This window comes from Bos javanicus, chromosome 9 (genome assembly GCF_032452875.1).
Source record: "Bos javanicus breed banteng chromosome 9, ARS-OSU_banteng_1.0, whole genome shotgun sequence".
Classification (NCBI taxonomy): Eukaryota; Metazoa; Chordata; class Mammalia; order Artiodactyla; family Bovidae; genus Bos; species Bos javanicus.
In genome coordinates, this window is record NC_083876.1 from 20,128,849 (window position 1) to 20,139,365 (window position 10,517).

The following is a 10,517-nucleotide window of genomic DNA, read 5'->3' on the forward strand; positions in this document are numbered from 1 at the left end:
TCCCTCTCTCTATTGAATGTAAAGTGTTTTAACAAAAGCGGTGTAGCCACAGTACATAGTAAATGTCCAAATTTGCCCATAGTATATCTCAAAAGAATTTAGACTTCTAACTTTTTAAACCTCAGAACATCATTGAAGATGGATTGCAGCAAATCAATAGACTGTGTTGCAGGAAGATTTAATGAAGAAATTATTATAAATGGTGAGGCTGCTTCAGGTCATAGCTTAAGAGTATATCTGGGGGAAAGTTTGAAAACAGAACCAAACCAAAGTGGTTTGGATGGGATGCCAAGTTTTACCTTTGTGATTGCTAATTTAGTGTTTATGAAAGATTAAAAGGACAATATTTGTGAAATATTTGGTATAGTCCCTGGGCCAAAATGAGCACTGTGTACTTTTTTAAAAAGCAAATTCAGATAAGATTATAAATTATAGAAAGTTTTCACTTGCTTTCACTTCTTTCCTATTTTAAAATAGTGAAATTTACAAAAGTATCATTTGGAGGGAAAAAAGGCAGTTTCTATTATATAACAAATTATTGATTTTAATGTTAAATTTTTATTTTAAAATTTGCTCTACCTCAGTTTCTACAATAATATAGAGTTAATGCACTGAGATTCATAGATAACTTTATATTAACATTTTTATATTCTAATAGAGCTATTGAATTTGAACCATGAATCATTTCTATATATATCTTAATATCATTCAACCTTGTATTAGGTAGCTAGACTGTATCCAGTTTAAATCAGAAATTATATTTCTGTCTAACTTCAGAAAAGAAGCTTCCATTTGAAAAATGGAGTTTGAATTTCAGTGAATATCCTAATTTAGAATTCAGTTCCATTCTTTGTTATTATTAAAGTCAGCAGACATTGAAGGTGTTCTAATAAAGTTAATAGAGATCTTAGCTTTTAATATAGTCAAGGTTGTGATTTTAAATGAAAGCTTTGCTGAAATAATTGGGATTGAGTGTAATGTTTTAGGTGCTATAGAAATCTGGATGAAATTATATTATTCATATACTGTCTTATTTAGTTATACTGGTTCAACTGTGTTTTAAAAGTGAGAGACATCATATCAACCAGTGTTTGTTGAATGCATCTCATGTGAGTAGTATTAGAAAAGTAAAATAAAAAGCTGTATTAATGGGAAGCATCCTGTTAGTTTGGAGGTAGATTAGGGACTCTGCTGTCTGTGAAGAATAAATTTCACAGGTCTATTTCATAGGTCTGTACAGAAAATTGGTATAGACGTAAAATGTATATTTTAAGCTCCGTTTTAAAAATGTGATACTTTCTGTTTAAACCATTAACTTAAATGAAACCTACTTCATTTTGCGTTAGTAAAGTTGTATTTATTTAATCCAGGAGTGAAATTAACTTGCAGTCGCTGGCATAGTACCTTCACAGGTTTCTGTGACTCATTTGTCATTCAAGACTCCAGCATCATTTTTTTCTCTGCTGCTGAAACTGTCTTGACTATGGGCATATTTTCATGGTAGATTAAATCTACATGTATTAATAACAAATATTCTCTGATAGTATTTGGAAGCCAGGTGATGTCTCACCTTACATAAATAACTAGAACTAATCAACCTAAAGTCAACACGTAAGTCTCTAAGTTCATGGACTTCCAAACTATCAAATATGTCTCATTTTGGTATATTAATTTAGTTTTTCTCATATTTTTTTTTAGTTTAACTCTTGTGCAGCTCATTATGATCCCTAGACAATGTATTGCATTTAGAAGAAAGTATCCTTAATTTAATTTCAAGTAACCATTGAGAAAACTGATTTTTAAATGACTTTAAGGTCCAGGTTACATCACATAAACATTATTGCTAATAATTAAACTAACAGGGATTAAATGGTATTGGAATTTAGGTTTTAAACTTCACAAAACACTTAAAGCTATTTCTTAACGTTTTCCCCTAAAGAAGAAATGATAACTCTATGATCTATATGTCTTGTTCAGTACTTTTCACATGTATAGCTTATTTTACCCTCACCCCAACCTGCTCTTAGAAACAAAATATGTTCTCCTTGTTTAAATGTGTTGTGGTGACAAAATGTTTATGTGATGTAACCTGGACCTTAAAGTCATTTAAAAATCAATTTTGTCAATGGTTGCTTGACATTAAATTGTGGAATACTGCTTCTCATTGTTCCAAGGAAGAACGTAATATCCAGGTTTATGAGATAACCCTGTAGGCAGTGTACTTTGACTTGGATATGTTTCTCATTGCAGTGACCTGCATGTCTACCTTTCCATTAAATGTTTAGGAAAATTAATTGAATAGTTTTTCAGGAAAGTGAAAGGAACTCTTCATTCTGTAATCAGCTGTAAGAAAGTAGAAACATGTATGCAAGACCTAAATTTTTCTTATCACACTTTGAACTTCACAACTTTCCGGCTCAAGATACTTTGTAGTCTTACACAGTGGGCCATATCCAGCTTTCTGTCATTAGAAGGACTGAATAAAAATTATTCCAAGGTTGCTCTTAGAAAGAAATGTGAGTCTGAAATTGCCTTGAATTAAAAAAACCGAAAGCCAAACGATTGCTTTAAAAATAAATCAAATGATATTATACGGTCTTTATTCTTGACTGTTTTTTAAAGTGTTTGTGCCTTGATTACATTCACTTTATCTGTTGGGCACATTTTCACATGGAACCTTCCAGTACCTGACTGACAGGCTGCTTTTCTACAGTAATGCTTGGAAATTACGTTCTTTTGCGGGGTGCGGGGGGATTTTTCAACCATTTCCAGAGTTTCTGACTTAACCCGTCATCTGGCCACGCTTAATCTGTCCTCCTAGGCCCAGGAACTGAAGGGTATAGGTTCCCTGCTCCCCACCAGGGGGCAGCACCAGATCCTGTCTTTCACTGGGTGCAGCCTGGTTCCTTCAGTAACCTCAGTGGTCCCCACCCTCCTTCCTCATAGAGCACTGAAACTTGTTTTGGTATTTTCTTACATTTTTTAAGGCTTAGTAAGTGTCCAATAAATGGTAGCTATTGGTCACTGAGCTATGATGGATATTACATCTCAATCTGTTTGACGGTTCTGTGTACCCAACTCTTTATCTTCAATGATGATTTGAGCTATTTCTGATACCTTGTGTTTATTATCACTCGAAAATTTTTAAGAGGAGAACAAAACCTAGCAATTATTAGGTCAATTGTACTTCAAAAACAAACTTACAGAAAAAGAGATCAGATTTGTGGTTACCAGGGGCAGGAGGATGGGGCGGTGGGAGAATTGAATGAAGATGGTCAGAAGACACAAACTTCCAGTTTTAAAATAATTAAGTACTAGGGATGCCATGACCAACATGATAAATACAACTATAAACAACACTGCTGTTTGTTGTACATGAATGCTGTTTAGAATTAATCCGACGAGTTCTCTCACAAGGAAAAGTTTTTTTTTCCTATTTTGTCAAATTTGTGTCTAGATGAGATGATGGATATTCACTAAACTGACTGGGATAATCATTTCATGATGTACCTAAGTCAAATCACTATGCAGTACGCCTTAAACTTACACAGTGCTGTATGTCTATCACATCTCAGTAAAACTAGAAGGAGGAAAAAAAGCAACAAACCCCTACAGTTATTGAGCACTGTGCTGAGTCAGGCATGCAGAGCAGGTACTTCTCATGGGCTGCGGCCCAAGCAGGGAGGCCAAGAGGCAAGGTAACAGCAGAGTATAAACACAACAGGCACAGAGTTTTTAATACTTTTGCTGTTGAGTAAACAGAGCCTTAGAAAGATTAAATCCTAGTAGAACAAAGATTCCCTTCAGATAGAGTTCCAAATTACATGCTGTATCAATTATATTGTATAGCCTTGCCATGAAAACAACAAAAAGATTTGTTGGGAGTGACCACAGCTACAGTGCGGAATGCCTGAGACTGATTTCAGTGATGTAACCGCTGTGATACGGTGACAGGAGAATTTATGGCTGGGTGTCCATAAAACTTTCATGGGGAAGTGAGGTTAACGTTGAGACATTTTGAGCGATCCCATGAAAGCCGTAACATAAATGTATTTACATGCACATATAATAACATGTAACCTGTGTTATATTTATGAAAAATATATGAATAAATGCAATACTCAATTTTTTGTGTGATGAGGACTATTAAGATCTACTCTCTTAGCAACTTGCAAAGATGCAATACAGTATTAATATAGTTACAATTAAGTACATTTAATTTTTAAAACCTATCAATATTTTATCTTAAGACAACCATGAATCCTATTTTATTAATTTTTATTTGCCTTAAAAATTTACAGAATCTCTGTCCTCTGCAATTTCTGCAGAAATACTTAAATTCTTATTTTGTTTTGATACAGAAGATAGGCAGATAAATGCCCTTGCCTGCAGCTACGACTTTTATGATTTGAAACTGTTATTTCACATGCTTTGCTTCCTTTTCTGGTTATAACATGCATAGCAACCCAGATGGCTAGTATGTAAACAATTTGAGTTATGCTTTTTAAAATCATTTAGGATAGCCTAGGAGTTTCCTGATGCCCAGGACCTTGCGTTTTTTGCTGCGTGTGTTACCGTCATGCTTAGTTAGCTTTTTCATGTGTCTTAACCTCTGCCTTCCTTTATGTATGAGACAAGTTTCTTAGACTCAATTTAACCCTCTTAAGGCTGTCTTGTGAAACTTTAATCCCAGCCTGCCTCCTGTTTATTCATTTATTTGTTTTCATGTTGTTGCTGTTCTCAGTAGTTGTGCCTCAAAATTTGCAGAATGAAGGTAGTCAGGTTTGAATCCTGTCTTGGCTCTGGATGTAGCTCTTCAACCTTGGGCAAGTTCCTTCACCTAGTTTGCTCATCTGTGAAATGGAATATCACACCTACCTCATAGGTTTGTTGAAATGTTTAAATGAGATAAGATAGAACTCATTTACATCAGAAGTACTTGTTACCATTGTTATGGTTAACGTATTTTGGAAAGAAAATTTTCATACTTACAGAAAGACATATTCAGAAGTAAATTCAAATACCATGTACTGGAGTTTCATGCAAGGGTCTTCTGGAAGAAATGTCTGTTTTTCTCAAAGCATCTGAGTATTTACGTGAAAGCACATCCCACAAGCACAGCATATGCACGTGTTAACTGCCTGATAACATTAGGGCTTGCTTTCGTCCTTTTCACTGGATCCAAGGTGAAACTTTGGATCGTGACTAGCTGGAGGAAAGTTTCTCTTGGCACCTGCCTGGGCTCTCTCCTGTTGCCCCTGGTTACCTGTTCCACTGTGATCTGCTTTGGAACCTCACCATCCCATCTGTCATTGTTCCGTGTCAGTTGAGCCAGTCCACATACAGGCTCTCCAGGAAGAGAGACCAGAAACTGGTACTTCTCATCTCAGCCCCAGCGATGGAAACGACCTGTAATCCTCTCGACAGCCCCGCGAGTTAGGGAGTTATTCATTCCTAACATTATGCGGATTACTATTTTGGAATAAAAAAATCATTACAGTTTGAAAAGTATGAGTGTACTTATGGAAAAGAAGAATATGATGAATCTAGAGTATCTTGCGGAGAAGGCAATGGCACCCCACTCCAGTACTCTTGCCTGGAAAATCCCATGGACAGAGGAGCCTGGTAGGCTGCAGTCCATGGGGTCGCTAGGAGTCGGACACGACTGAGCGACTTCACTTTCACTTTTCACTTTCATGCATTGGAGAAGGAAATGGCAACCCACTCCAATGTTCTTGCCTGGAAGAATCCCGGGGACGGAGAGCCTGGTGGGCTGCTATCTATGGGATCGCACAGAGTTGGACATGACTGAAGTGACTTAGCAGCAGCAGCAGCAGCAGCAGCAGAGTATCTTGAAAATTCAGAGCTTATGGTTGCTATAGTTATGGTGTCATAATGTATTTAATGAAGAGAGATATACTTTGTGTGGGATTAATCTGGCCCATTGATCTACACATCTGCCAGTGAGTTTCAAATATCCTTTTTCTGCGTATGTGTGTACAGTTTCAATATGGAAAATAAACTGAGCTTGAAAAAGAATGCTTATTTTGATCGTTGACCAGAAAAACATATAGTCACATATAAATCATTTGTATGTGAACTAGTTCAGTGGGAAGTAACTGTATAGCAGCTTGACCCAAACATCTTATTTCCAGTCTCTTTAAAAGAAAGTTTTAACACAAGTCCGTAGAAGAGATTTGCCTCTTTAATGTACTTTAGTTAGCAAAGCTTTAAAATTTCATACTGTTTCCATCAGTTAAGATATATCTTTATAAAGTGGTAAAGAATCCTCTTGCCAATGCAGGAGATATAAGAGACTTGGATTTGATCCCTGGATTGGGAAAGATCCCCTGGAACAGGGCATGGCAACCCATTCCAGTATTCTTGCCTGGAGACTCCCATGGACAGAGGAGCCTGGTGGGCTACAGTCCATGGCGTCACAAAGACTTGGACACAACTGAAGTGAGTAGCGCACACACACACACACACACACACCTTTATAAAACTGAATCATATATTCTTGAATTACCTTCTGTGATTTTTTTTTAATTTTTTTTTATTTTATTTTTAAACTTTACATAATTGTATTAGTTTTGCCAAATATCAAAATGAATCCGCCACAGGTATACATGTGTTCCCCATCCCGAACCCTCCTCCCTCCTCCCTCCCCATACCCTCCCTCTGGGCCGTCCTAGTGCACTAGCCCCAAGCATCCAGCATCGTGCATCGAACCTGGACTGGCAATTCGTTTCCTACATGATATTTTACATGTTTCATTGCCATTCTCCCAAATCTTCCCACCCTCTCCCTCTCCCACAGAGTCCATAAGACTGTTCTATGCATCAGTGTCTCTTTTGCTGTCTCGTACACCGGGTTATTGTTACCATCTTTCTAAATTCCATATATATGCGTTAGTATACTGTATTTATGTTTTTCCTTCTGGCTTACTTCACTCTGTATAATAGGCTCCAGTTTCATCCACCTCATTAGAACTGATTCAAATGTATTCTTTTTAATGGCTGAGTAATACTCCATTGTGTATATGTACCACAGCTTTCTTATCCATTCATCTGCTGATGGACATCTAGGTTGCTTCCATGTCCTGGCTATTATAAACAGTGCTGCGATGAACATTGGGGTACACGTGTCTCTTTCCCTTCTGGTTTCCTCAGTGTGTATGCCCAGCAGTGGGGTTGCTGGATCAAAGGGAACCCTCTTACACTGTTGGTGGGAATGCAAACTAGTACAGCCACTATGGAGAACAGTGTGGAGATTCCTTAAAAAACTGGAAATAGAACTGCCTTCTGTGATTTTTATATCTTATATATTTATATATAGTACTTTATAATCATTTTAATTCCACATACCTAACAGTAATTGTTTCCAAATTAAGAAAATGCTATGTGTAAAATCACAAATTTGTGTAACATAAAATGGGAACTTTTATTCTCATAAAATGATTCTTCTTTTTACTCTTTTGTATCAGTGCCAGTTAATTACAAAAGTAATCACTCAGTTGCTAAATTGTGTCCGACTCTTTGCAACCCTGTGGACTGTAGCCCACCGGGCACCTCTGTCCATGGGATTTCTCAGTCAAGAATACTGGAGTGGATTCCCATTCCCTTCTCCAGGGGATCTTCCTGACCCAGGGGTCAAACCTGTGTCTCCTGCTTGGCATGTGGATTCTTTACCACTGTGCCCCCTGGAAAGCCCACAAAAGTAATACTGTGTCATAAAAGCTTCAGCAGTACGTATAATGTACACGTGGAGTCTATTGTCCCCTCCTTGTCTCTCCTAACCTCCAAGGGTGACCACTGTTGACAGTTCAAGGGCGACCTCACAGACCTTTTTCTATGCCCCTGAAAACATGTAGATGTATTTCTATAGAGTGATTCTTACAATCCTTTAGAATTAGAAGCATTGTTATTTGAAAAAAAAAAAAAGTTTGGTGATGTTTGTCTTTCTGCTAAAAAGAGTGGTTTTCACAAACACTGGAGCATCATTTTATCATAAACCAGCTTTCTAGGGAACTAGTTCGAAAGAATAATATTTTATAACATGTGTAAAATCAAGGGTATTTAAGTGAAATGCTTTGCCCTGGCTTTTCTGTATTTTGCAGTACCCAATGGATAGTTTGTTTATGAAGAATGTAGTATTCAGGGGAAGTAGAAAAACAGCTCATGTCAACTAAAGTAATAAACTGAGTTAATCCCAAGTTGACAATTAAATCCCTTAGAGTGAAGTAAGCCAGAAGGAAAAACATAAATACAGTATACTAACGCATATATATGGAATTTAGAAAGATGGTAACAATAACCCGGTGTACGAGACAGCAAAAGAGACACTGATGTATAGAACAGTCTTATGGACTCTGTGGGAGAGGGAGAGGGTGGGAAGATGTGGGAGAATGGCAATGAAACATGTAAAATATCATGTAGGAAACGAGTTGCCAGTCCAGGTTCGATGCATGATGCTGGATGCTTGGGGCTGGTGCACTGGGACGGCCCAGAGGGATGGTATGGGGAGGGAGGAGGGAGGAGGGTTCGGGATGGGGAACACATGTATACCTGTGGCGGATTCATTTTGATATTTGGCAAAACTAATACAATTATGTAAAGTTTAAAAAGAAAATAAAATTGGAAGAATTAAAAAAAAAAAATTACTTATTTCAGTCAAGAAGCAGTCTACCCAGTGTGTCATCTCTTTTGAGCTTATTAGTAGTGGAATTTCTTAGGTGATTCTTCAAACCCTATGTCTGCAACGTTCTCAAGTTATTGATGAGGATTTTCTGTTGGAAAAGCCAACACAATTTGTTGTTTGATGCTTTTTAAAAAACATTTATTTTTATTTTTTTAACACCAAAAACATTTTGTATTGGGGTATAGCCGATTAACAAGCTGGGACACTTTTGGGGGAACAGTAAAGGGACTCAGCCATACATATACATGTATCCATTCTCCCCAAACCCCCTCCCGTCTAGGCAGGCACGTAACGCTGAGCAGAGTTCCATGTGCTATACAATAGAGCTTTGTTCCTTCTCCATTTTAAATATAGCAGTGTGTACATAACCTTCCCAGAGTCCTTAAGTATCCTTTCTCCCTGGCAACCATGAGTTCATTTCTGTCTGTGAGTCTCTTTCTGTTTTGTAAGTTCATTTGTATCACTTCTTTTTAGATTCCACATATAAGCAATGTCATATGATGGTGTTTGATGCTTTAAGTCGCAGTGGTTTTGGGGTGCAGGGAGAGTGTAAGGGAGCTGACCCTTTCTTCCCGGATGCCCTTGTCACTGGAAGAAATATATACAGGAGATAGGGACAGCGCATCAGCACTACTTCATTCAAAGCTTTCTGCTCAAGTGAAAATGTAAAAATACAGTTAGTGAAATAGAAGAAAATGTGGACCTTTTCAAGGCATTTGTGACACAAAGCAGTGTAGAAAGTGGATACATAAAAACCAAAGGTTTGATTTCAGGTAATAGCTGGGAATGGTAATTTCATTTTCCTAAGAATAGTCTAATCATGTATCTCTTTTTAGTTTTTTTTAACTCTCTAAAAATTTTATTTTTAAGTTTGAATTTGTCACTTGAATATTTTTTTTTCTTGAAGATAACTTTCTACAGGTTTCCTGTGATTGAGATCTTACATTTTTTAAGTTAATTAATTTGCTTTTTTATTGATGTGCACTACAGTCCACTGGGTTACAAAGAGTTGGACATGATTGAAGCAACTTAGCACACATGCGTACTTATGAAAGTAACACGTTTATGGTATATAAAATTTGAAAAATGCAAGAAACAAGAGAAGACACATACCATCACTCATTTCAAGCTGCAGAGTTTACTGTGAGCATTTGTCATGATTTTGTCATACATTACATTTATATTTGTAGAATGACCTGTTAGATATGATCACATTTTGTCTTAAGCAACAGATATGTATGTAGGCGTAAAATGCACATACATATATGAAAACATATCTTCAGTAAAACTTGGATAAGGCTAAACATACTGTGTGTTACCTCCTTTTTTCACCTGCTTTTTTTGCATTATAATATACATAACTATTTTAATGCCATTGTATTTGGAAGTGAAATGTTTCATTTCTGTGAATAAGAAGTTCTTGAAGTCAACCATCTGGATTCTTCTGCAGGAAGAATGTTTCCTGAACCTGGAAGCTCCTATATCAAGGGTGTGTGGGTACGACACACCGTTCCCTCACATTTTTGAACCGTTCTACATCCCAGACAAGTGGAAGTGCTATGATGCCCTTCGAAAAATGATCAACTATTGACCACGGGTAAGTCTGCCCTGTGTTTTAAGAAAGCTAGTGAGGCCCCTGACATTCATGTCCGGTTGACCAAGAAACAGCTGTTATCACTGTGTTATCTTTTCATAAATGGCAACTTCCAGAACAAAGTATGGATTTCAGGAAAAAAAATTAACTTATGATAGTATGTTTATATTTTATTTAATAGAAACATATCAAGCATATGCATTATCTGATTTCTAGAAAACAG

At 36.9% G+C, this 10,517-nt stretch overlaps 1 protein-coding gene across 2 annotated transcripts in view; it reads left to right on the forward strand.

The window, feature by feature from the left end:
* The window catches only part of BCKDHB (branched chain keto acid dehydrogenase E1 subunit beta), a 265,216-nt gene extending 254,919 nt beyond the window's left edge, over positions 1-10,297 (forward strand). For both annotated transcript variants that reach the window (XM_061427286.1, XM_061427287.1), the window contains one exon: positions 10,151-10,297. In XM_061427286.1, the coding sequence (XP_061283270.1) occupies positions 10,151-10,291 (141 nt within the window). In that variant the 3' untranslated portion in view covers positions 10,292-10,297. The remainder of the gene's footprint in view (positions 1-10,150) is intronic.
* Positions 10,298-10,517: the final 220 nt, after the last annotated feature.